The sequence below is a fragment of the Jaculus jaculus genome, chromosome 4 (assembly GCF_020740685.1).
Source record: "Jaculus jaculus isolate mJacJac1 chromosome 4, mJacJac1.mat.Y.cur, whole genome shotgun sequence".
Taxonomy (NCBI): Eukaryota; Metazoa; Chordata; class Mammalia; order Rodentia; family Dipodidae; genus Jaculus; species Jaculus jaculus.
In genome coordinates this window covers 17,776,915-17,803,322 of record NC_059105.1, presented here as the reverse complement: position 1 = coordinate 17,803,322, position 26,408 = coordinate 17,776,915, and the positions used below count along the sequence as shown (strand labels likewise).

General features: G+C 47.8%; 1 protein-coding gene and 1 pseudogene across 3 annotated transcripts in view; both read right to left on the bottom strand.

Moving 5' to 3' along the window:
- Armc9 (armadillo repeat containing 9) overlaps positions 1 to 6,803 on the bottom strand; it is a 183,580-nt gene extending 176,777 nt beyond the window's left edge. For 2 of the 3 annotated variants that reach the window (XM_045147325.1, XM_045147327.1), the window contains exons 1-2: positions 6,746 to 6,803; positions 3,664 to 3,742 (exon numbers count right to left, since the gene is read on the bottom strand). In XM_045147325.1, coding sequence (XP_045003260.1) covers positions 3,664 to 3,714 — 51 coding nt within the window. In that variant the 5' untranslated portion in view covers positions 3,715 to 3,742; positions 6,746 to 6,803. Of the gene's footprint in view, positions 1 to 3,663; positions 3,743 to 4,222; positions 4,364 to 6,745 lie in introns of those variants that run through there. The other variant, XM_045147326.1, reaches the window with a different exon arrangement.
- Positions 6,804 to 20,323: 13,520 nt separating this feature from the next.
- On the bottom strand, positions 20,324 to 20,690 carry LOC101593915 (annotated as a pseudogene).
- Positions 20,691 to 26,408: the final 5,718 nt, after the last annotated feature.

Genomic DNA, 26,408 nt, shown 5'->3' with positions numbered 1-26,408 from the left:
CTCTTTTCAGATGGTAGTGACTTTGGAATGACTCAGAAGGTATCATAGTGCGGAAAGAAGTGACTGGAGTACTGACTAACATCTCGATCACAACTTCCAAGGCTCAGGGTCTAATGCAGAAGAGGTGACAGAAAGAATGTAAGAGACAAAGAAAGGGTAGGACTCCTTACAACGTGCTCCCTCCAGACATAAAATGGCCTGGATATCCATGACCTCATAGTGCCTGACACTACCTACTCAAGACCACCATAAGGGCTAGAGAGATGGCTTAGTGGTTAAGCGCTTGCCTGTGAAGCCTAAGGACCCTGGTTCAAGGCTCGACTCCCCAGGACCCACATTAGCCAGATGCACAAGGGGGCGCATGCATCTGGAGTTCATTTGCAGTGGCTGGAGGCCCTGGTGCACCCATTCTCTCTCTGTCTCTCTTCTCTCTCTGTCTTGCTCTCTCTCCGCTTGCAAATAAATAAATTTTTAAAAAAGACGATCATAAGAGGAGGAAAAGACCATGACATCAAAATAAAAGAGAGACTGATTGAGATGGGGAGGGGATATGATGGAGAATGGAATTTCAAAGGGGAAAGTGGTGGGGGGGGGAAGGTATTACCATGGGATACTTTTTATAATCATGGAAAATGTTAATAAAAATTGAGAAAAAATAAATAAAACGTTTTTACATCATGGTGCTGGGAAGAAGTGACACAGGAGTGCTCAGCACTGCAATATCTCTATCACACCTTCCAAGCTCAGGTCCCATTGTGGAAGAGGTGGAGGAAAAAATGTAAGAGCCAAAGGAAGGGTAGGACTCCTTACCACGTGTTCCTCCAGACACAAAATGCCCTGGATAACCGTGACCTCACAGCGCCTGACACTACCTACACAAAACCATCATAAGAGGAGGAAAAGATCATGACATCAAAATAAAAGAGAGACTGATTGAGATGGGGAGGGGATATGATGGAGAATGGATTTCAAAGGGGAAAGGGGGAGAGGGAAGGCATCACCACAGGATGTTGTTTACAATCATGGAAGTTGTTAATAAAAACTAAATAAATTTTTAAAAAACGGTAAAGACATGACAAAAAAAATAAAAAAAATAAAAGCTTTTTACAGCCAGGCATAGTGGCACATGCCTTTAATCCCAGCATTTTGGAGGTAGAGGTAGGAGGATCACCATGAGTTCAAGGCCACCCTGAGACTACATAGTGAATTCCAGGTCAGCCTGACATACAATGAGACCCTACCTTGGAAAAACAAAAACAAAAAATTTTTAGCAGTCAGGCATGGTGGCGTAAGCCTTTAATCCCAGCACTCTGGAGGTTGAGGTAAGAGGATCACCATGAGTTCGAGGTCAGCCTAAGACTACAGAGTAAGTTCCCAATCAGCCTGGACTAACATGAGGCCCTGCCTCAAAAGAACCAAAAATAATAGTTTTCAAAGTGGTTTTTGAAAAAGAAAACAAAAGGCTAGAAAGATGGCTTAGCAGTTAAGCGCTTGCCTGTGAAGCCTAAGGACCCTGGTTCAAGGCTTGATTCCCCAGGACCCACATTAGCCAGATGCACAAGGGGACGCACGCATCTGGAGTTCGTTTGCAGTGGCTGGAGGCCCTGGTGTTTTTTGGCCAGATGTGGTGGCGCATGCCTTTAATCCCAGCATTTGAGAGGCAGAGGTAGGAGGGCTGCCGTGAGTGCAAGGCCACCCTGAGAATACAGAGTGAATTCCAGGTCAGCCTGGACTAGAGTGAGACCCTACCTCGAAAAACCAAAAAAAAAAAAAAAAAAAGGTGTTTTTTTGCGCTGGGGAGATGGCTCAATGGTTAGGAGCACTGGGAGCATGGGCCCGACAGAGCCTAAGACTGCCCCAGTCGGATGCCCCAGCACTCCTATAAACAGCTGTGCAGTTATACCAAGTGAGCCCAGTCCTACAAAGGAGTGAAAGGAGACTGGAGAATCACGAGGGCTTGCTGACGGGAGGGGCAGGAAAACAGCTTTGAATTGAGGGAAACTGTCTCAAAGAAACAAGCAGACGGGCGAAAACAGAAGAACATGACATTCTCCTCCGACATGTGCAGCACAGGGCATACATCACAAACACATACACATATGCCCCCAAAGCAAGTCAATATACAAGTGGCTTCATGATTTCAGTCTAGGGCTGGAGAGATGGCTTAGCAGCTAAGGTGCTTGCCTTCAGAGCCTAATGATCCAAGTTCAATTCTCCAATACCCAGTTAAACCAGATGCACAGGGTGGCATGTGCATCTGGAGTCTGTTTGCAGAGGTTGAAGGCTCTGGCATGCCTATTCTGTCTGTCTCTTCTCTCCCTCTGCTTGCAAATAAATACATTTTTAAAAAGATTTCAGCGAGGCATGGTGGCACACACCTTTAATCCCAGCACTCGGGAGGCAGAGGTAGGAGGATTATCATGAGTTTGAGGCCACCCTGAGATTACATAGCAAATTCCAGGTCAGCCTGAGCTAGAGTGAGACCCTACCTTGGAAAACCAAAAAAAAATTTCAGTCTAGGCCACAGGTGGTGGTACACAGCTCTCATCTGAGCAGTGGGGAGACCTAGGCAGGAGGATCATAAATTCTAGACAGCCTGGACTATACTATACAGAATGACCTTGTTCTAAAAAAAAAAATTAAGCTAGGCATGAGGGCACACACCTTTAATCCCAGCACTTGGGAGACAAAGATAGGAGTACTGCTGTGAGTTCAAGGCCACCCTGAGACTACATAGTGAATTCCAGTTCAGACTAAGCTAGAGTAAAACCCTACCTCGAAAAAACAAAAACAAAATACTACTAATAATAATATTTCAGGCTAAAGACTGAGAAGATAGTTCAGCAGACCAAGTACTTGCCGCACAAGTGTATTGCTGAGTTTAGATCCCCAGAATCCATGTAAGGCTGGACGCTGTAGCACAAGTGTCTGTCATCCCAGCATGTCTATGACAGACAGAGGTGGAGAGAGGAGAACGGCCTGGAAGTTCATGGGCCAGCTAGCAGCGCACGAGAGACCCTGCCTCAAACGAGGAGGGAAGGCAAAGACTGACAGCTGAAGTTGTCCCCTGACAACTACTTGTGCACCACGGCACATTGTTTAACCACATTCACACATCCACATAGTCACCAAAGGAAAAAATAGATTTCAGGTTTTATAAACAAAATATAAAACATGGAAACTCATACAATGAAAAATAGATTCAATATAATGATACAAGAAGCATTACAAAGCAGAAAGAATTAGCTGCATTTTGTTTGCTTTTAATGACAGGGTCTTAGTATATAGTCTAGACTGGCCTGGAACTTGGAATCCTACTGCTTCAGCCTCCTGTATGGTGGGATTACAAGCATGTGCCACCACATTCAGATTGTTGATTTTAAAATACATGTATTGGGGCTAAAGAGATAGCCTAGCAGTTAAGGTGTTTGCCTGCAAAGCCTAAGGACCAAGGTTCAATTCCTCAGTACCCACATAAAACAAGATGTACAAGGTGGCACATGCACCTGGAGTTCATTTGCAGTGGCTGGAGGCCCTGATGCTCCCTCCTATTCCCTCTCTCTCTCTCTATATCTGCCTCTCTCTCAAATAAATAAATGAAACATTTTTTAAAAAAATTTTAATATGTTTTTTTGTGATCTGTGTTTTGTGTAACATACTTACCTCTTTCACTAGTCCAAGTAATTCAGATTCATGGGCCAGAATATCTCCCATAGTTATTTATAAGTCTCACAGCAAAAATCTACAAGACAAAAACAAAGACAAAGGTTCATCTCAACCACCTTGAAAAATTGCAAGTGGGTGGCTGTGGGGTACAGAGTAACAGCTCCCAAAGATAGCTACATCCTAACCCTCAGAACCTGACTATGGGGGGGTCACATGACAAGGAGGAATTAAGGTTGGCATGCAGATAGCCAATCAGCTGACCTCCAATCAGATAGATAAGCCTGAATTACCCAGGCGTGCCCAAGGAAGTCACAGAGGGTGAGGTGTTAGAGTGACAAGATGGGAGACAGACCCAGCAGCCATCTGCAGGCTTTGAAGACAAGGAAGGGTCAGGAGCCAAGGAGGGAAAGCAGCCTCTGGGAGCTGCCCTAGGCAAGGCACACACTGACCCTCAGCTTGTCCAGACAGTAATAATCCCTGCCAACAGCTGATCTGAGCCCCTGCCTCAGAGTCCCTTAGGTAGAGGCCCGTCATTCATCTGTGTGTGTCTACACACCTGAAACGCCCAGCGCAGGCTCTGACCTCCAGCACTGCAGGATACTCAGTCTGCACTGCTTCATGCCAACAGCGCAAGGGAACTTCTCATGGCAGCAGTAGAAAAGGCAACAACTGGCTTGGGGACATGGCTCAGGAGGGAGAGTGGTTGCCTGGTGTTGCAGTCAGGTTCGCATTGCTGGCAGAAAACACTCAAACAAGAGCAGCTTGTGGGAAAAGGTGTTTTTTTTTTTTTTGGTTTTTTGAGGTAGGTTTTTTGAGGTAGGGTCTCACTCTAGCTCAAGCTGACATGGAATTCACTATGCACTCTCAGGGTGGCCTCAAACTCACAGAGATACTCCTACCTTCGCCTCCCAAGTGCTGGAATTAAAGGTGTGTGGCATCATGCCCAGCCCCAGTGGTATTTTTAAAAAATATTTTATGAGGGCTAGAGAGATGACTTAGCAGTTAAGGTGTTTGCCTGCAAAGCCAAAGGATCCAAATTCGATTCTCCAGGACCCACATAAGCCAGATGCACAAGGGGGTGCATGCATCTGGAGTTTGTTTGCAGTGGCTGGAGGCCCTGGCGAGCCCATTCTCTCTCTCTCTCTCTCTCTCTTTGCCTCTTTCTGTCAAATAAATAAGCAAATAAAAAATATTTTTAAAAAATTTATGAGAGGGCTGGAGAGATGGCTTAGCGGTTAAGCGCTTGCCTGTGAAGCCTAAGGACCCCGGTTCAAGGCTCGATTCTCCAGGACCCATGTTAGCCAGATGCACATGGGGGCGCACGCATCTGGAGTTCGTTTGCAGTGGCTGGAAGCCCTGGCGTGCCCAATCTCTCTCTCTCTCTCTCTCTCTCTCTCTCTCTCTCTCTCTCTCTCTCCAATAAATAAATTTTTAAAAATGAACAAAAAAATTTATGAGCGTGAAAGAGAGGAGAGAGAAAAACAGGGCTGGAGGGATGGCTCAGTAGTTAAGGCATTTGCCTGCAAAGCCAAAGGACCCAGGTTCAATTCCCCAGGACCCACATTAGCCAGATGCACAAGGGGCGCACATGCCTGGAGTTCGTTTGCAGTGGTTGGAGGCCCTGGCACGCCCATTCTTTCTCTCCCTCTTCCTCTGTTAAATAAAATAGATATTTTTAAAAAGAGAGAGAGAACAGAGAGAATTGCACACCAGGGCCTCCAGGCACTACAAACTCCAGACATGTGCACCACCTGTGCGCCATTTGTGACCTTGTGGGTTCTGGAGGGTTGAAACTGGGTCCTTAGGCTTCCTAAGGCAAGTACCTTAACAGCTAAACCATCTCTTCAGCCCCTAAAAAATTGTATTTATTTACAAGAGAGGGGAGAAGTGTATGTGTACGTGTGTGTGCACAGATGTGCCAGGAACTCCTGCCACTGCAAATGAACTCCAGACACATGCGCCCCCTTGAGCATCTGGCTAATGTGGGTCCTGGGGAATTGAACCCAAGCTGTCAGGCTTTACATACTAGTGCCTTTAACCTCTGAACCATGTCTCCAGCCCCGAGAATAGCATTTTTGAAGGCCCTGGGATTAAAACAAAAGCCAACCAAATAACAACCCTATCAGTGTTGAGTACCTAAATTCCTTCCAGACTCACTCAGGGTCTTTTCTCAGAGTGTTCTCTCTGTCCAAAACTTCCCCCCACCACCCCCGCCACCCACATGACTGGCTTCTAACGTGGTTTAATAAATGCCACTTCCTTAAAGAAGTCTTTTGTAGCCAACTTGGATAAAATTCTATTGCGGGGCTGGAGAGATGGCTTAGCGGTTAAGCGCTTGCCTGTGAAGCCTAAGGACCCCGGTTCAAGGCTCGGTTCCCCAGGTCCAACGTTAGCCAGATGCATAAGGGGGCGCACGCGTCTGGAGTTCGTTTGCAGAGACTGGAAGCCCTGGCACGCCCATTCTCTCTCTCTCCCTCTATCTGTCTTTCTCTCTGTGTCTGTCGCTCTCAAATAAATAAATAAATAATTTTTTAAAAAAAGAGGACCACCTGAGTCGGCATGGGCTAGGATGCAAGCTGCTTCCAGCATGGTGTCAGTACATCAAAGCGGGTGCAGGAACCAAAAACGTTTTCCAAACGCAATTCCAGCATGACTTCGCCGCCCTCGGTTCTCATGTTTGAGAGCCCTGTCTGTCTGAGGGCTGTCCCTCTCCTCCTGGGGTCACTAGCTCATTAGTTTGCAGTTCAGACTTGACCTCCGGGACTAAAGCTCTATTAGATGGAGAGAGCGGGCAGTGGAAGCGTTTGAATTTCGGAGAAAGAGAGAGATTGGGGGCCTGCAAGCTGGTCGGATAGGCAGACGACATCGCGTGGCGAACTGAGCTGGGCCTGGGAGTCCGAGGAAGAGTGGCAGCTAAGGAAGACCATGGAGGAGGAGGAGGAGGAGGAGGAGGAGTCACCGTAGACGACCCGGGAGCCCGGCCCCCTCCCCCCCAATGCGAGCGACAACAACAAAGACCAGGGCGAAACGGCAGCGCTCAGAGCCTGTCCCCGGGACGTCCAGCCCGGGACGCGCTTACCTGCTGCGGCACCGCGCTGCATCCGCTCGCTGCCACCTCGCCTCCCCGCCGTCGCCCCGGCAACCGCCGCCGCCAGCACGTGACGCGGCGCAGCCAATCGCGCGGGGCGCGCGCGAGCGAAGCAGCCTGGGAGGGGAAAGTGGGCGGTGCCTGCGGCGGAAGCGGGGGTCCCACGCCGGGGCGCCCCGTGTGCGCCCTCCTGGCTGACGCAGCGCCCTCCTGGCTGACGCAGCGCCGCTGTTGCGCGTGCGCTCTGCCTCCGTGGTGGTGGTGGAAGGGGGGCTCCGGGTGGGAGCTGTGGACTTGGCCAACACAAGGCGGCCGCGGTCATTCCCAGCTTCCGGGAGGGACCCAGGCCTGCTGTAGAACCAAGAAGGACGCCTGGGGTCTTACTGGAAGCCCCGGGCACCGCCACGTCAACCCTTTAAAGAGGTTTTAGACTTACTTTTCCCCAACCCCTACGAAACTTGGGTTTTTTTGTTTGTTTATTTGAGAGCGACAGAGAGAGAGAGAATGGGTGCACCAGGGCCTCCAGCCACTGCTAAGGAACTCCAGACCCATGCGCCACCATGTGCATCTGGCTTATGTGGGTCCTGGTGAATCCAGCCTCCAGTTGGGTTCTTAGGCTTCACAGGCAAGCGTTTAATCGCTAGGCCATCTCTCCAGCCCCTTCAAATAAACTTTTTTGTTGTTTATAAATTTTAGGTTTTTTTTTAAACAATACGGGCCGGGCGTGGTGGCACATACCTTTAGGGAGGCAGAAGTAGGAGGATCGCTGTGGGTTCGAGGCCAGGCTGAAATAACATAGTGAATCCCAGGTCAGCCTGGGCTAGAGTGAGACCCTACCTTGGAAAAAAAGAAAAAGAAACAATCAAACGGGCCTGCAGATCTGCCCACTCTGCACCTGGTGGTTTGGAACTGAAGCGCTCAGTGAGAGCTCCGGCTTCGCCCAACTGGGCTGGAGGCCAAGGAGAGGGCCCTAGGGGAGCTCTCAGGAGGGAATCTCTGCATCTCTTTATCCAGCTTCCCCCATCCCCCCGCAAGAAGTGGGAGATGACTATGGCTAGAGATAGGAAAGAAAGCTTGGAGCAAGGATCCTGTCATTTAGGAAGCCCTAAGATGAGCTGGGGCCACCACCACCTCAGCTCTCTGCCCTGTCAATGCTCTAGTCTTCAATGCAAGGCCATATATAACAGAAGTAGTTCTGTGTTCTGTCCAGATTGTATGACTTGAAAGTGATTTTTTTTTTCCCCCTGAGCCTAATACCAGTGCATCTCAGCACAATTGTGACATTTAAGTTTCAGATAACCTGTTGTGTGAAACATGAACACATGTCTACGCCCCAGCTAAGGCACAGAGGACAGACCAAAGCCAGATTGCACCAAAACCAGTTTTGGTGAACCAATGAGTTTATTGGGGTCACTTACAGGGCAGGGTGAGGGGCTGTTTACAGGAACATGAGTGACTCAAAGGCAGCTACATCAAGGGGAAGCTGGGTGCCCACGGAAGCGGCGTCTCTGGAGTGCACTGCTGGACTGGCAGACACCTAGGCTGGGCTGCTGGAACCCGCTCCTCCGGAGAACTTTCTGACCCTTTATATAACCTTAGGGCAGGAAGAGTCTTGCAATCTTTTCCCCAGACTTGTTGACCTCAACTCCCTCCTATCAGGAGAGAATGTTTCAGTTCAAAGAATTTGCTGCACAACATGCATAAGGGTGTTATTATATTGCCTTGTATTTTCACTTGCTAAATATGCAACTATATGTGTACCCATAGTACTAAGCAAACCCCACAGGTTCTTTCAGTTAATCCCACCGCACATCTGTGGGATGAACAATCGCTTATGCAGTTTACAGATCTGTAGCGTAGTGCTGTGCCTGAACCTTTTGCTCCTGCAGAACAGCCACACAGCACATCTACTACCCTCTGGTTTTCCGAAATTTCCTATCCTTTGTGTTCTGGGAAGGAGCTGTCCACTCTTCCTTATAAATCCCATGTAACCTCCATGTGATTTATCCCTGTGTTTGCCTGTGACAAAGCCAGGCATTGACTTTTTAACATTACATTGTTTTGAATTTGTTTTGTTTTTGTTTCTCAAGGTTGGTTCTCTAGCCCAGGCTGTGATGGAATTCATCACATAGTCTCAGGGTGGCCTGGAACTCATGGTGATCCTCCTACCTGTGCACCCTGGGTAGAGTGCCAGGATTAAAGGCATGTGCCACGACACCCAGCTCCCTCCCTCCCCCCCCCCTTGTTGTTTTTCGAGGTAGGGTCTCACTGCAGCTCAGGCTGACCTGGAATTTACTTGTACTTTCAGGGTGGCCTTGAACTCACAGCAATCCTCCTACCTCTGCCTCCAAGTGTTGGGATTAAAGGTGTGTGCTACCATGCCCGGCTTCTTTTTTAATTTTTTTTAAAAAATATTATTTATTTATTTAATTGCAAGGAGAGACAGAGAGAGAATGGGCACGCCAGGGCCTCTAGCCACTGCAAATGAACTCCAGACACATGTGCCCCCTTGTGCATCTGGCTTACATGGGTCCTAGGGAATAGAACTTGGGTCCTTTGGCTTTGCTGGCAAGCACCTTAACTGCTAAGCCATCTCTCCAGCCCCTTTTTAATTTTTTTTTTAAAATATTTTTTATTTATCTGAGAGAGAGAGTCAGGCCAAGAGAAGAAGCAGAGAGAGAGAGAGGTATGGATAGGTACACCAGGGCCTTCTGCCACTGAAAACAAACTCAAATACATGCACCACTTTGTGCATCTGGCTTTACGTTGGTACTGGGGCCATCAGACTTTGTGAGCAAGTGCCTTTAGCCACTGAGCCACCTCTCCAGCCCAATTTCCCACTCTTTGTCTCATGGTTGATTACCTGAGTTTAAAACTGTTCATACTTACTCACTCCCCCCCCCCCAAAAAAAAAGTAGAAATAAACATTTCTAGTTCAACCAATTGCCTGAGTCTTTGCACTGTTGGTTAAACCATCCCAACCATCAATTATTCCACCAGCGACCTGTTCATCCCTCTCCATTCAAGTCTAAGATGGAGATACTGATGCACTCCTCCTTACAATAGCCTGAACAAAATCAATCTTAATTGTCCAGGCTTTTGTCTTCGGCAAAGACAAACAACATGAGGCACAGAGAGATTAAGAAATTCCTCCCAGAGCCGGGCGTGATGGTGCACGCCTTTAATCCCAGCACTTGGGAGGCAGAAGTAGGAGGATCGCTGTGAGTTTGAGGCCAGCCTGAGATGACATAGTGAATTCCAGGTCAGCCTAAGCTACAGTGAGACCCTACCTTTGGAAAACCAAAAAGAAAAAAAAAAAAAGAAATTTCCCCTAGGGTCACAGAGCTGGTCTGAGCCCTGACCTCTGACCAATAATAATTTCATTCATTTATTTATTTTGGTTTTTCGAGGTAGGGTCTCACTCTAGCCCAGGCTGACCTGGAATTCATTATGTAGTCTCAGAGTGGCCTTGAATTCACGGTGATCCACCTACCTCTGCCTCCAAAGTGCTGGGATTAAAGGTGTGCACCACCATGACCAGCCAATAATAATTTTTAAAAAATGCTTGGGGGCTGGAGATATATGGCTTAGCAGTTAAGGCGCTTGCCTGCAAAGTCTAAGGACCCATGTTCAACTCCCCAGATTCCATGTAAAGCAGACAGACATGGTGACACAAGTGCAAACTCACACAAGTGCACAAGGTGGCTAGAAGCCCTGGTGAGCCAATTCTGTGTTTCTTTTTTTCCTTTCTTTCTTTCTTCCTTTCTTTCTTTCTCTCTCTCTCTCTTTCTCTCTCTAAAGAAAAAAGGCCAGTTTGTTGGGCTTGCCTCAAAAAAAAAAAAAAAAAATCCTTGGGCTGGAGAGCTGGCTCAGCAGTTAAACTGCTTGCCTGTAAACAACTGGGGTTCAATTCCTCAGTGCCCACATAAAGCCAGATGCACAAAGTGACACATGCAGCTGGGTGTGGTGGCGTACACCTTTAATCCCAGCACTTGGGAGGCAGAGGTAGGAGGATTGTGGTGAGTTTGAGGCCACCCTGAGACTACATAGTGAATTCCAGGTCAGTCTGAGCTAGAGTGAAACCTTACCTCAAAAAACCAAAAAATAAAAAAAAAATTTTTTTACAAAGGCACATGCATCTGGAGTTCATTTTCAGCAGCTATAGGCCTTAATATGCCCATTTTCTCCCTATCTCAATCTCTCTGCTTGCAAATAAATAACAAAGTACTTTTTAAAAAAATCCTCCTGCTATGCTTCCCATTCTAAATGCATTTGCCTGATTACAAGAATTATGGCCACTGCTGCCTATGGTCTTTGTGTGGCCAGCATCTCTCTCTCTCTCTCTCCTATTTTGGTAACTTTATGGACTCGGCTGTCTGGTGACAGTCATCTTGAGTAGCTGCCGTGCTTGCCCTTCAACAGCCCTGGCGGATCGTTCGTGCGGTTTCCCGGCACACTATAAACAGACAAAACTATTAGAGTGGTGTGGAAACGAACTCTAAGGCTAGACCCTGGTGCCAGGAATATGCCTGATTCACACATCAGTCTGAGATAAACCAGGTACATTCCAGATTGGATAAAGTCTTTTTTGTCTGGATTGCTTTATAAGGCCCCATTTTCTGACCCAAATTGCAGGGTTCCACTTGGTCTTGTGCCTCAAGGGACCATACTTTTGTCAGTAGTAAGTCTAATAATTTTCTTCCTACAGTTCTGGATCAATCTGCCTCATTCTTCAACTGCATGGCACCTTGGATCCACTCCCATACCCTGGTACCAGGTTGTTTTAGTAACATACCCACTCACTCCCTTTCTGACCACAGATGTGAGCAGATAGTCCAGATTGGACCAATTTTACCCAACTCCTGTAGCCCCAGTGAGTGATGGTTCAGGGCGAGCATGGACCTGTTCCAGCAAATCCAAATTGAAAGTGCCAATCCTTCCCTGGGAGTTTTCTATTGAAGTGTGGTCATGTCACTCTAAAAGACACCTGCTATGGACCAGGCATGGTGGCACACACCTTTAGTCCCAGCACCCGAGAGGCTGAGGTGGAGGATTGCTGTGAGTTCAAGGCTAACCTGAGAATATATACTGAATTCCAAGTCAGCCTGGGCTACAGTGAGACCCTAACACCCCCCCCCAAAAAAAAAGACTAGAGTGATGGCTCAGCAGTTAAGGCGTTTATCTGCAAAGCCCAACAACTAGGGCTTGATTCCCCAGTGTCCCCCAGGACCCAGGTAAAGCCAGATGCACAAGGTGGTACATGCATTTGAAGTTTGTCTGCTGCAGCTGGAGGCCCTAGTGCGCCCATTTTTTTTCCCTCTCTCTCTCCTCTCTTTCTTTGCTTATAAATAAATATTTATTTATTTATTCGAGAGAGAGAAAGGAAGATAGAATGGGAGCACCAGAGCCTCCAGCTGCTGCAAATGAGCTCCAAGTGCATGACTACCTTGTGTACCTGGCTTACCTGGGTCCTGGGGAATCAAACCTGGGTCATCTGGCTTTGCAGGTAAGCGCCTTAACCGCTAAGTCATCTCTCCAGCCAAAAAAAAAAAGAATCACCTGTTGTTGACTTGCCATCTCGTTGCTGGGACAAATAGCTGGTGGAAGGAAAGGTTTTATTTTGGCTTACGGTTCCAAGCGGAAGCTTCATCACAGTGGAGAAAGCGTGGCAGAGCAGACAGCTGGGGCGCCACATCACCGCAGCAGGAAAGCAGCACTCTGAGTGAGGGAGCCCTCAACTCCAGTAAGGCAGGTGTAATAAACCTCAAGATCCCCAGTGAGGGAGCTCTCAATTCCAGTAAGGCAGGTGTAACAAGCCTCAAGACCCCCAGTGAGGGAGCTCTCAACTCCAGGAAGGCAGGTGTAATAAGCCTCAAGACCCCCAGTGAGGGAGCTCTCAACTCCAGGAAGGCAGGTGTAATAAGCCTCAAGACCCCCAGTGACACTTTCCAAAGCCCCAGTGAAGCACTCAGTGAGCTCTTGCTAAGCAGCCCACCTTGGGGCTGGAGGCAGAGGAGGTGACCCTAGATGGAGGTGCCATTTCTATCTTTTTTTTTTTTCTAGGTAGGGTCTCACTCTAGCCCAGGCTGACCTGGAATTCACTATGGAGTCTCAGGATGGCCTTGAACTCACGGAAATCCTCCTACCTCTACCTCCCAAGTGCTGGGATTAAAGACGTGCACCACCATGCCCGGCTTAGGTGCCACTTCTAGTTGGGAATTAAGTATGAGGGTTAATCACAAACACATGAGACTATGGGGAAGCATTTCATATCCAAAGCACCACAGCACCTCATGGCAGACTACAGCCATGTCCTTCACCACACAGAAAACCTGAGATTGACCATTGTTTTCTACCTGAACTGGTTCAAGTTGGGTTTCTGTCATTTGAAACCAAACAGGTCTAACACAGAAACGCTTTCTGTATGTTTGTTAGAGATGGCAAAAACACTGTTCTGCTATTCTCACATACTCAAACCAATACTTTCACTTCCTTTTAAAAATTATTTATTTGACAGAGAGAGAGAGAGAGAGAAGCAGAGAGAGGGAGAGAGAGAGTGGGCATGCCAAGGCATACAGTCACTGCAAAAGAACTCCAGACGCTTGTGCCACCATGTACACCTGGCTTATGTGGGTCCTGGGGAATTGAACCTGGGTCCTTTGGCTTTGCAGGCAAGTGCCTTAACCACTAAGCCATCTCTCCAGTCCCCAATACTTTCACTTCTGACACTAGATTTGTATTTCCTCCACACTCCAAGCAGCTCTGCAGCACACACCAAATTGGTATGCATTGATTCATTCATTCCAGTTTTGATACTAGCGACCTGGAGTGAAGAGTTGATTGCAGAGGGGAAAAATTCAATCCAAGAGTGCCCCTACCCCAGTTCAAATTGAGAGGTGGGTATAGTTAGGGTGACTGGACCCCTGAAGATAAAAAAGGCAGGAAAGTTTGCACTTGGTAGAAATCAAGATGATCTGGCTGAGCGTGGTGGTGCACGCTTTTAATCCCAGCACTTGGGAGGCAGAGGTAGGAGGATTGCCATGAGTTCGAGGCCACCCTGAGACTACATAATGAATTCCAGGTCAGCCTGAGCTTGAGGGAGACCCTACTTCGAAAAAAGAAAGAAAGAAAGAAATCAAGATGATCTGACTTCTTATCTCATACCTAGTTCCCTAGGCCTGTTTTTCCAACAACCAGGGCCTCTCCTGAGAGGGAGGTCTTTCATAGGATGTGAACATTGTGCTTGGTCAAGTTCAGCCCCCAGAACTTGGAGTCAGGGCTAACTTCTTCCCGAGACAGCCCGGCCCTAACCAACCAGCTGTCTCTCTGGTTCACCTGAGCTGGAAGACAGCCCACCACCATAAGGCTATAAATACCTTTACAATGGGAGGGCAGGCTCTCTGACCACTTGGGAACTTCCAGCCAAGAGGACTCCCTATGCCTTACTCTCCATATGGGTCCTTTACCCCTTATAGCTCCCCACATGGCAGGAGCTCCTTGAGCTTTCTTTTCTCTTATCTTTCTGCAGTTTTTTTTTTTTTCCAGGCCCTCCATGTGGGTGCCTTTCCTTGGCTCTTACTTCCCTCAATAAATATAATAATTTAATAATTATCCTTCTCATTCTTTTTGTTTTTAGTCAATTCTTTGATTAAAATTAGAAATGAGAGCTGAAGGGATGGCTTAACAGTTAAGGGGCTTGTCTGCAAAGCCAAAGGACCCAGGCTCAGTTTCTTTGTGTCTTTGTGACAGAAGCAGGTCACTTACAGGTAGGTCTTTGGGGGTTACAACTGCCTGGAACCAGCCCTGAGCACTGTGACTCTGGTTCCAGTCCTGTGCTCTGTGCTTCGCCTGATGGGACGTGAGCGTTCTTCTCCACACACTTCTGCCACCACGGCCACCTCCATGCCTTCTCCGCCGTGGTGGACTGAGGGTCTCCGAAGCTACAAGCCAGGCCTGGAGAAATGGCTTAGTGCTTAAGACACTTGCCTGAACTATAAGCCAAATAAGTTTTTTCTCCCTTGCACCTGACAGAAGTCTGTCAGGTATTTTGTCACAGTGATATAAAAATAATGAACCCGACTAATAAAAAATAAAATAAATAAATGGTTTTTTTTAATCTAAATGAAATAATTAAGTAAATAACATGGCCGAGATGCACAAGGGGGCGCATGCATCTGGAGTTCGTTTGCAGTGGCTGGAGGCCCTGGTGTGCCCATTCTCTCTCTCTTTCTCTCTGCCACTTTTTCTCTCTCTCTCTGTCACTCTCAAATAAATAAATAAAAATAAACAAAATAAATAAATAAATAACATGGCCGGGCATGGTGGCGCACACCTTTAATCCCAGCACTCGGGAGGTAGAGGTAGGAGGATTGCTGTGAGTTCGAGGCTACCCTAAGACCTCATAGTGAATTCCAGGTCAGCCTGAGCTAGAGTGAGATCCTACCTCGGAAAACAAAACAAAACAAAACCATGGTGAAATTAGAACAAACAGATATAGCTTGGAGCAGTTAATATTTAAACTATCATACTTACTTATATTTTCTTTTAGGCCTTCCTTTGAATCTTAGAACACTTCAGTGATGTTTAATAAAAGAATTTAAATGGGCCAAGCTTGCTGGCACAGGCAGAGTTCTGAAATGTTGAAGTCTCACTTTGCTCTTCCCACCTTCACCCTGAAGGACTTATCTAGATGAATGCAGCAGACTTCCTAAGAGGAGGGCTCCAAAGCAATCTCCTTCATCTGGGCCAGGCGTGGTGGTGCACGCCTTTAATCCCAGCATCCAGGAGTCAAAGGTAGGATTGCTGTGAGTTCAAGACCAGTCTGAGTTAGAGTGAGACCATACCTCGAAACAAAACAAGAGCAAATAATTAAAACAGGTGGCTGGGGGAGATGGCACAGCAGTTAAAGGCTCTTGTTGGCAAAGACTGCTGGCCTGAAGTGCGGTTCCCCCAGTACCCATGAAACGCCAGAAGTGCAGGGTGACATGTGTCTGGAGTTCTAGTCTAGAGGCCCTAGTGCATACACACGTGCTCTCTCGTCCTCTCTCTCCCATTCTGCCTCTCTCTCTAATAAACAAAGATTTAAATTGAAAAACAAAATTAAATCAGGGACTGGAGATATGGTTCAGTGGTTAAAGGCACTTACTTGCAAAGCCAAATGGCCTGCATTTGATTCCCCAGAACCCATGTAAAGCCAGATGCACAAAATGGCACAGGCATCTGTAATTTGTTTGCCGTGGCAAGAGGCCCTGGAGCTCTCTCTCCTTGAAAATAAAAATATTTTATTTATTTTAGAGAAAGAGGCAGATATAGAAAGAGAATGGGAATTCCAGGACCTCTAGCCCAATGCAAATGGACTCCAGACACATGTGCCACCTTATGTATCTGTCTTTATGTGGGTACTGGGGAACTGACCTTGAGTCCTTAGGGTTTACAGGCAAGTGCTTTAGTCACTAAACCATCTCTCCAGCCCAAAAATATTTTATTTATTTGCAAGCAGAAAGAGTATGGATGCACCAGGGCCTCTAGCAAAGAAACTCCAGATGCATGAGCCGCCTAGTGCATCTGGCTTACATGGGTACTGGGAAATTAAGCCTGGGTCATAGACCCATCTTAACCACTGAACCATCTCTCCAAACCTCCATTTTTAAAAATTCTTTAAGGTATTTTATTTATTATTTATTTGAGAGAAGGGAAACAGAGATTGGCAGATGGGAGGGGAGAGGCAGATAGAGAGAATGGACACACCAGGACCTCGAGCCACTGCAGATAAATTCCAGATGCATGTGCCTCCTTGTGCATCTGGCTCATGTGGGTACTGGGGAATTGAACCTGGGTCTTCAGGCTTTGCAAGCAAGTGCCTTAACCACTAAACCATCTCTCCAGCACCCCCCCCCCCTTTTAAATTCTTTACATCAAACACACGCCTTTAATCCCAGCACTCGGAGACAGAAGTAGGAGGATCGGATCCCGGTGAGCTCAAGATTACCCTGAGACTACATAAGGAATTCCAGGTCAGCCTGGGCTGGATGGAGACCCTACCTCAGGAAAAAATAAAATAAAATAAAATAAAATAAAATAAAATAAAATAAAATAAAATAAAATAAAATAAAATAAAATAAAATAAAATAAAATAAAATAAAATAAAATAAAATAAAATAAAATAAAATAAAAATACTGCTGCTGCTGGAAAAAGTCTCACCCTCAGATGAAATCCCTGGAATATGTAGAACACTTGAGCCAACATCTTCAGCCACGCGGTGGACTTCAAAAGGGTTGACTGAGCTCTCCATTTGCCCAGTGGGGGCGCATGTCTGAGTCAATAGTCCACTGTGGACTCCAGCCCTGAGCACTGTCCCAGTGGGAGGCCACAGACCTCACACAGCTCATAGATGGAACTATCTTTGCAGCTGTGGCAGGCTGCTGTCTTTGCTGGAGGGCAGAGAGCTGAGACCATAAGCAAAAAAAGAGAATGGGTAATTATCTTTCCCTAGACTTAGATGAAAGGTTGAAGGCACCTAAATTAAGCCCAATATGCCTGACTGGTCTAGACAAACCAAGCAGTGGTTTGAGGTTGTTTGTGAGCTCCGGAAGGGGAGGAAGTCCAGACAGACAGCATGTTTCTGGGAAAGCTTGGGACCTGGATCCAGTTAGTGGATGGAGGAAGAACCCACTGAAATCCCAGGCATAAATCTAGAGACAAATTACAGTAAGATCTGCTTAGGCTAAAAATACTTTCTTCCAGGAAAGTTGGACCAGGATCACTGTTTAGTGATGTCTTTGGGCATGATGATGGAGAGCTGCCTAGAATCCCAGAACACCAGAGGCCGAAGCAGGAGGATCCCAAGTTTGAGGCCAGCCTGGCCTACACAGACACTGTGTAAAAAAGAAAAACAGGGGCTGGAGAAATTGCTTAGTGGTTAAGGTGTCTGCCTGCAAAGCCAAAGGACCCAGGTTTGATTCCCCAGGACCCACGTAAGCCAGATGCACAAGGAGCACATGCATCTGGAGTTCGTTTGCAGTGGCTGGAGGCCCTGGTGTGCCCATTCTATCTCTGTCTGTTTGTCTTCTCTCTCTCTCTATTCCTACTTGCAAATAAATAAAATTTAAAAATAACTAAATATTTAAAAAAAGAAAGAAAAATAGCCTGGTGTGGTGGCGCACACCTTTTAATCCCAGCACTTGGGAGGCAGAGGTAGGAGGATCACTGTGAGTTTAAAATTTTAGGGAAGAGCTGGAGGGATGGCTTACTGGTTAAGGCATTTGCCTGCAAAGCCATAGGATCCAGGTTCAATTCCTCAGGACCCACGTTAGCTAGGTGCACAAAGTGGTGCATGTGTCTGGAGTTTGTTTGCAGTGACTGGAGGCCCTTACATGCCCATTCTCTCTCTCTCTCTCTTTCTCTCTTTCTCTTTCTCTCTGTCAAATAAATAAAAAATAAAATAGGATAAAAAAATTTTAGTGAAGACTGTCATTGAGTTATACCGGGGTTTAAAAAGTGATGGTAGCTGGGCACGGTGGCACACATCTGTAATCCCAGCACTCAGGAGGCAGAGGTAGGAGGATCACTGTGAGTTCGAGGCCGCCCTGAGACTACATAATGAATTCACCTGAGATAGAGTAAGACCGTACCTCTAAAAATTGGTGGTGAGGGTGGAGGACAGGTCATTTCAGGGCATGTGTTGTGAGGTGCATTGGAAGAATGGATGCTAAAGGAATCATCTGTGAGTGACTTCCTACAGACAAAAACACTGAGAACCAGCAGGATGTGGCACACACACGGACTTTGGTTATAGATAGCGCCTCCTTTCAGAATGGACACCACAGAGAGATTTCTGAGAGCCACGAAACATTTCTTTGTAGTCTTAGCCTAAACACTCAATCATCCTACTTGCCCCAAACCTACCTCCCATAGTGATTTCTTCTTTTTATTTTTATTTATTTATTTATTTGAAAGGAACAGACAGAGAGAGAAAGAGGCAGAATGGCCTATGAATAATAAACAGGACAGCGAGCCCCGAGTGGTGGCGCACGCCTTTAGTCCCAGCACTCGGGAGGCAGAGGTACGAGGATCGCCGTGAGTTCGAGGCCACCCTGAGACTACACAGTGAGATTACAATAAAAAACCAAAAAACAGGACAGTGGAAGGTGTGCCTAAGTGACATGAAGTCACTCTTTCCCTATCTCTAATGTCCATCCTGTGACCTGACCTGAGGTCAAGGGAAGGATGTAGAATTCCTCTCTGTCCCCTGGACGATTCCATTCCTGACCCTGGGTCGGCTCTCAAGTGCAGCTAGCCCTGGCGGGAACTGGGTGCTAGTGGAAAGCAAGCCCGGGGCCCCACTCCAAGTCCAGGGACCCGGGTCCTGGGCCGCGAGCCCGGGCGGGCGTCCAGGCCACCGGCAGGCGGCGCTGGCGAGCTCAGCGGCCCGAGCCGTGCCGACAGCCCAGGGGTCACGGGCGGGACCTCGGCCCGCAGGACGGCGCCTGCCCAACCCACCTTCCCTTCCGCGGGAGCTCACTTCCAGGAACCCGGGCCCGATCCCAGAAACAACACGCCGTGTCCTCGCGGCCGCGACCCCAGCCGCCCTCCCTCCCTCCCCGGTTCATCCGCCGCCTCGACCCCGACCCGGGAGCAGCCTCCTGCGCGCGACCCGCGTCCTCGGTCCCCTAACCCTCCTCCTCGCCTCGGCCCCAGAGGACCGACCTGAGCGGTCCAGGGCGGCTTAGACACGACTCAAAACGTCATCACCGAGGCTGGAGAGATGGATGAGTGGTTAAGGCGCTTGCCTGCGAAGACAAAGGACCTAGGTTCGATTCTCCAGGACTAGATGCATAAGGGGGCGCATGCGTCTGGAGCCAAGTATTTTTAAATATTTTAAAGATTTTTTTTAACTAAATATTAAAAAAAATAAAGCCAGGCATGGTGGCGCATGCCTTTAATCCCAGTACTGGGGAGGCAGAAGTAGGAGGATCGTCGTGAGTTCGAGGCCACCCTGAGACTCCATAGTGAATTCCAGGTCAGCCTGAGCTAGTGTGAGGCCCGGAGGGGATGGCGTAGCCTCCCCCACCCATGGGGAAAGTCAGTCCCCTTTGTGTCCCTCGTCAGCGCATAGAGAACCAGAAGGTCCACCAGGACCTCCCTGGAGGCGGAGGGTCCAGAGGAACTGGTTCATGCTGCTCCTGCCCCTGACTTCCTGAAATCCCCTTGCGTTAAATAAGGCCCCTGTTTTGCTTGAGAGGTTCGCGTTGATTATTTTACTGCACAGGAGAGCTTGGACCCCCACAGGCTGGGGGTGGAGGAGCTCTTCTTGGGCCTCTACCTGTCCCTGAAAGGAAAAGACTGGAGAGGTGGCTTAGCTAGCCGTTAAGGCGCTTGCCTGCGAAGCCAAAGGACCCAGGTTCGATTCCCCAGGACCGGATGTACAAGGTGCCGGATGAGTCTAGAGTTTGCAGTGGCTACAGGCCCTGGCGTGCCCATTCCCTCTATGTGCCTCACTTTCTTGACTCTCTCTCTCAAATAAATAATTTATTTTAACTTTATTTATAACCTTATTGACACTCAAGAAGTTAATTCTCATCCAGGTTGACAGGTAGATTTTTGAATGTGTGACAGGGACATAGGTCACCAAAGTATAAAGCTTGTTTGGTGAAACTTCATCCTCATCAGATGTACCCTCCACGGATACAATAGGGACATTCCTTATTCCCTGGGCCCAGGCAGCTTTGTTGAGCCCGGTGTTAATGTGCACATCTGGAGTCCCCATCTTCATGGCAAACTTCTGGATCTCTTTGAGGGTCTGAGGAGCCCCCCCCCTTTCTTGAAGCCCACTCCATAGACGCATTCGTGAATGTTGATGGTGTATTATCCGGTCACCACATCATGGATGGCAGAACGGCCCTTCTTTTCCTCACCACCTTTTTTTGTGGGAGCCATTCTGCCAGGCCAAAGTTGGGGGGGGGAAGCAATAATATATATATATTTAAAAGTATCCAAGGAAAGATTGCAAGGGCCCGACTCTCTCACCCTGCCATCCTTCCTCTCCCCACTGTGGTAAGGGGAGCAGCATTGTCCTTTGAGCGCCTACATGGACTTCAGCCATCTGGGGGAGGGGCTAGGCTGCCAGGGCAGTAGTGGGGACAGGTAGAGATACTGGCCATCACCCCCTTTCCTAGGGGGCCTGTAGCCTCTATTTTGAGCAGGGGCTAACAAGCTAACAAGCAAGAAAAAAAAATGACATGAGCCTTGTCCACCCACTGTCAGGGAGCTTGGGACAGGCCTGACAGAGGTCAGCCTGCAAGGGTTAGGGCACATCCAGCAGGCTGAATCTATAACAGTGTGACTGGAAGAGGCAGCACCATCAAATACTACCAGCTACTAGCAGAGAGACAGCTGCTGTCTGGCTCCTTGGGTCTTAGCCTTTGAAACGAACTCATCAAGATGGGGCCTCAGAATGCAACCTCATCTAGAAATAAGATCCTTGGGCTGGAGGGGAGCACAGGATACTCAAGAATGCACTTAGTTGGGCTGGAAAGATGGCTTAGCAGTTAAAGCGTTTGCCAGGGACCCTGATGTACCCGACCAGATGCACAAGGTGGTGCATGCATCTGGAGTTCATTTGCAGTGGCTAGAGGTCCTGATGCACCATTCTCACCCTCTCTCTCTTTCTCTTTGTCTCTCTGTCTGCCTCTCTCTCTCAAAAAAAAGTAAATAAATAAAATATTTCTTTTTTTAAAAAAAGAATGCACTTAGTTGGGATGGGTTCATAGGGTAGATCTTAAATTCAATAGTGTCCTTGTGTGACGAGGAGAGGACACACAGAGACTTATTTACTGGGGAGGGTCATGATTGGCAATATTCAGCCACAAGTCAAAGGACACCAAGAGATAGCAGCAGACATCAGATGTCAGGAGAGACTTGGGACAGGTTCTGTCCAGAGAGAGCACATACATTCCTGTTGTTTTCGCCTCTAGATTGTTCTCAGTGCCAGCACACTAATACAGCTATCATGCCAAGTGCCTTTTCCCAAGGTCATCTGGTGGGCCTTACTGTCACCTTTGCATCAAAGTGTACGTCCACATTGCAGCTATTGACAGGGCTAAAAGAAGAATGCTGCTGGGCGCGGTGGCGCACGCCTTTAATCCCAGCCCTGTGGAGGCAGAGGTAGGAGGATCGCCGCGAGTTCAAGGCCACCCTGAGACTGTATAGTGAATTCCAGGTCAGCCTGGATAGAGCGAGACCTTACCTAGAAAAATTAAAAAAAAAGCCGGGCGCCTTTAATCCCAGCACTTGGGAGGCAGAGGTAGGAGGACTTCTGTGAATTTGAGGCCACCCTGAGACTACATAGTGAATTCCAGGTCAGCCTGAGATAGAGTGAAACTCTACTTTGAAAAATAAAAAAAGTTGGTTGTGAATATTTTTTTTTAATTTGTTGTTGTTGTTTTTGGGGAAGGGTCTTGCTCTAGCCCAGGCTAACCTGGAATTCACTATGTAGTCTCAGGGTGGCCTCAAACTCAGGGCCATCCTCCTACCTCTGCCTCCCAAGTGCTGGGATTTAAAGGCAGTTAAAGCAATCTTAGAGACTTGAGGCTCCCCAGTGGGACTCTGCTAGTAGAAGTGCCTTCTTGGAGCTGGGACTTACTGCACTCCATAGTTGGTCATACTGGACACCAGCTAAACAGATGTCACTGAATGCCAGATAAATACCACTTATTTGGCCTTGTTCCAGAATTGGCAGCCTGACTCTACCCATCCTATGGGCTGAAGGCTATGCCTCAGACCTCAGGTCAAGGCAGGACATCCCAGAGGCAGTCCAGCAAAGACCCACAGATCCTGGGCTTGTTTTTCTGGTGGCCACAGGACAGCATCCTCAGGTGGTGGTGCAGGGGCCACCAGCAGACAGAAAGTGGGTGGCTCAGCTGACTTGCTGGGGCCCAGGCTCATCTTGACATGGTCTGCCCTGGGCTTCCACACACAGCACGGCTGGGCAGTGAGGTACAGGATGACCTCCGTGAGTCACGACTCTGTCCCGTGCCTCTATTTCCCTTTGGCCTGATCATGACAGTCCCTCCTCGGGTGAACTACCAAAAGACTAGGAAGTAAACACTTTGAGCTCCAAGAACAACTGTGGAAGGGTGGGAGGCCAGTTTCTCCCCCACCTCCCCTTCTCTCTGGAGCCAACTTGTAAATGCAGAAGCAGAGCACGGACATGGAGGGATCCAGGCTCTCTGGGTCACTGGTGAGCCCACAGTTTCATTAAGGAGGATCCCAAGGAAAGTGGTTCATTATGGTGACCTAGCTTCTGTTATCATTAAGATCTTTTTCTAGGCCCCCAAACCACTCCTATCTAAGCTGCCCAGGACTTGAAATGATTGAGTCTGAGGCCAGGCCCACTGTGACTTCACAGCCTTTTAGGCAGGACTTTTCACCATCTCCACCAGCCCCACAAAACCTAGAATTCAGGTCTGGGGGAGGAGGCAACATAGGAACCCTTCCTTACCCCCCAGCCTGGTCCCAAGAGCTCCAAAGCTCTATCCTGACTCATATGTTCTAGAACCATCTGTCCCACAGGAATGTATATGCTCTGGAGGGAAGTAACAGGGCATCATTGTGGACAGTTTTCCTAACATGCATTTATTTATAAGTCTGCCTTGCCCAGAGTCAGACCTAGAGCCTCATCCCAACTGGGGGTTTCCCAGGGCTCAGGAAGTGGACTCTCCGCTCTGGCAGAAGGTCGTTCAACTCCCAGCCTTCCAGAACCCTCCATCCACTCCACTCCAAGAAGCTGTGAGGGTCTTTGGCTAGAGCGGCTCCTTGAGTATGCTGGTGTGGCCTGTCTCCATGCTCCCAGGGTCTTCCTTTAGTAATGTATTTGGTAACATTCTCTTTTCTACCCTAAAATGAAATTCACAGATCATATAACCTACTGGCCCATGTTTTCAGAGTGAGTACGGGCATAGTGGCCTGTGCTGTCGTTTCAGCACTTGAAAGGCTGAGGTGAGACGATCACAAGCCCAGGAATTCCAGGGCAGCCTGGGTAACATGACAAAACCTCATCTAGAAAAAAAGTTAGCATGGCGTAGTGATGCACACCTTTAATCCCAGCACTCGGGAGGGAGAGGTAGGAGGACCGTCATGAGTTCGAGGTCACCCTGAGACTGAATTTAAGGTCAGCCTGAGCTAGAGTGAGACCCTACCTCGAAGAAAAAAAAATTGCCTGGCATGGTAGCACACACCTTTAATCCCAGCACTCGGGAGGCAAGTTCAAGGCCAGCCTGGGACTACAGTGTGAGTTTTTTTGTTTTTGTTTTTCAAGGCAGGGTTTTGCTCTAGCTCAGGCTGACCTGGAATTCACTATATAGTCTCAGTGTGGCCTTGAACTCATGGTAATCCTCCTACCTCTGCCTCCTGAGTGCTGGGATTAAAGGCGTGCGCCACCACGCCTAGCCAGAGTGAGATTTTTAAAAAAGGAAGTGTGAATCCCAGCACTCGGGAGGCAGAGGTAGGAGGATTGCCATGAGTTCAAGGCCACCCTGAGATGACAGAGTTAATTTCCAGGTCAGCCTGGACCAGAGTGAGACCCTACCTCAAAAAACCAAAAAAATAAAATAAAATAAAATAAAATAAAATAAAATAAAATAAAATAAAATAAAATAAAATAAAATAAAATAAAAAAATAAAAAAGGAAGTGTGATGCACGTGGCCGCGTGTAGCAGTCGTTCCTACAGATGGGGATGGTAGATACTCAGCATGAGTGGTGTGACCATCTTTGATAGGAGCATCCCAAATGATAAACAGCCCGTGGTAAGGTTCAACACCCGTCCAAGGGCTGGAGAGATGGCTCAATGGCTGAGGCACTTGCCTGGGTTCGATACCCAACTACCTAAGTATAGCCAGATACACACAAAGTGGCCCCTGGGTCTGGAGTTCGTTTGCAGCGGTTAGAGGCCCTGGTGCACCATTCTCTCTCTCTCTCTCTCTCACTCGCTCCAAATAAATAAATAAAAATATTTTTAAAAACCCAAACCAGGCTTCCCTCACCCCCATACTTAGGACACCTGGCATGGCAGCCTCCCTCCAATAGCCATAAATGCCCCATCAATGTGTGATTGTCTCTGGAGGCAGCAACACCCACATCTTGTGAAGCAGTGAGCTAGGCCATGAGAGTGGAGGGGATGTGAAACTGATCTACGTCCAGCCCCGTGAGTTAATGGCCCGGTGTAGGAAGAGACATGCAGACTGGAAAGGATAAGGATGGGTTGAGTCACCATTTCCCCCGTGAAGGAGGCACTGCCAGGCAGCAAGAAGCCTGATCTCTCTACCCACAAGTCATTGGCCTAGCCAAGCTTTGGCTTACAGGTGACTTCCTTCTTGCTAAATGATTGTCTCCTGGTCTATAGGTTGTGTTTTGTTTTTAACTAATTAATTAAAAATATTTAATTGTTATTTATTTATTTGAGAGAGAGATACAGAAATAGACAGGGAGAGAGAGAGACAGAATGGGCGTGCTAGGGCCTCAGCCACTGAAAATGAACTCCAGATGTGTGTGCCCCCTTGTGCATTTGCCTTACATAGGTCCTGGGAAATCAAACCTGGGTCCTTTCGAATTGCAGACAAGCACCTTAAACCACTAAGCAATCTCTCCAGCCTTTGTTTTTAATTTATTAGAGAGAGAGCCCATGGGCATGCCAGGGCCCCTTGCCACTACAAACAAACTGCAGGTGCATGTGCATCTGGCTTTGCATGGGTGCTGAGGAATCCAACAAGCTTTGTTAGCATATATCTTTAACTGCTGAGCCATCTCCCCAGCCCCAATCTCTCTCTTTCTCTGTTTTGTTTTTTGTTTTTTTGAGGTAGAGTCCTGGAATTCAATATGTAGTCTCAAGCAGGTCTCAAACTCACAGTGATCTCCTCCTACCTCCACCTACCTAGTGCTGGGATTAAAGGTGTGTGCCACCATGCCTGGTTGACCTGGAATTCACTATGTAGTCTCAGGGTGGCCTGGAACTCACGGCAATCCTCCTACCTCTGCCTCCCAAGTGTTGGGATTGAAGGTATGTGCCACCATGCCTGGTTCCTAATCTTTTTTTTTTTTTTTTTTAATAATTTTTTGTTCATTTTTATTTATTTGCTTAAGAGTGACACACACACAGAGAGAGAGAGGCAGATAGAGAGAGAGAGAGAATGGTCACACCAGGGCCTCTAGCCACTGCAAACGAACTCCAGATGCGTGCGCCCCCTTATGCATCTGGCTAACGTGGGTCCTGGGGAATTGAGCCTTGAACCGGGGTCCTTAGGCTTCATAGGCAAGCACTTAACTGCTAAGCCATCTCTCCAGCCCTCCTAATCTTTTTATAAGGACACTAATCAGACTGGATTAGAACCCATGTCAATAGTCTTATTTTATATTAGTTGAGACCCAAGGCCAAATGTAGGGTTTTTTAAAAATCCTTTTACCTTTTATTATTTTTCTTTGTCCGAGACAGAGAATTGGCATGCCAGGGCCTCCAGCCACCGAAATTGAACTCCAGATGTGTGTGCCATCTTGTGCGCATGTGTGACCTTGTGTGCTTGCATCACCTGTGAGTCTGGCTTACATGGGACTTGGAAAGTCAAACATGAGTCCTTGGGCTTCACAGGCAAGTGCCTTAACTG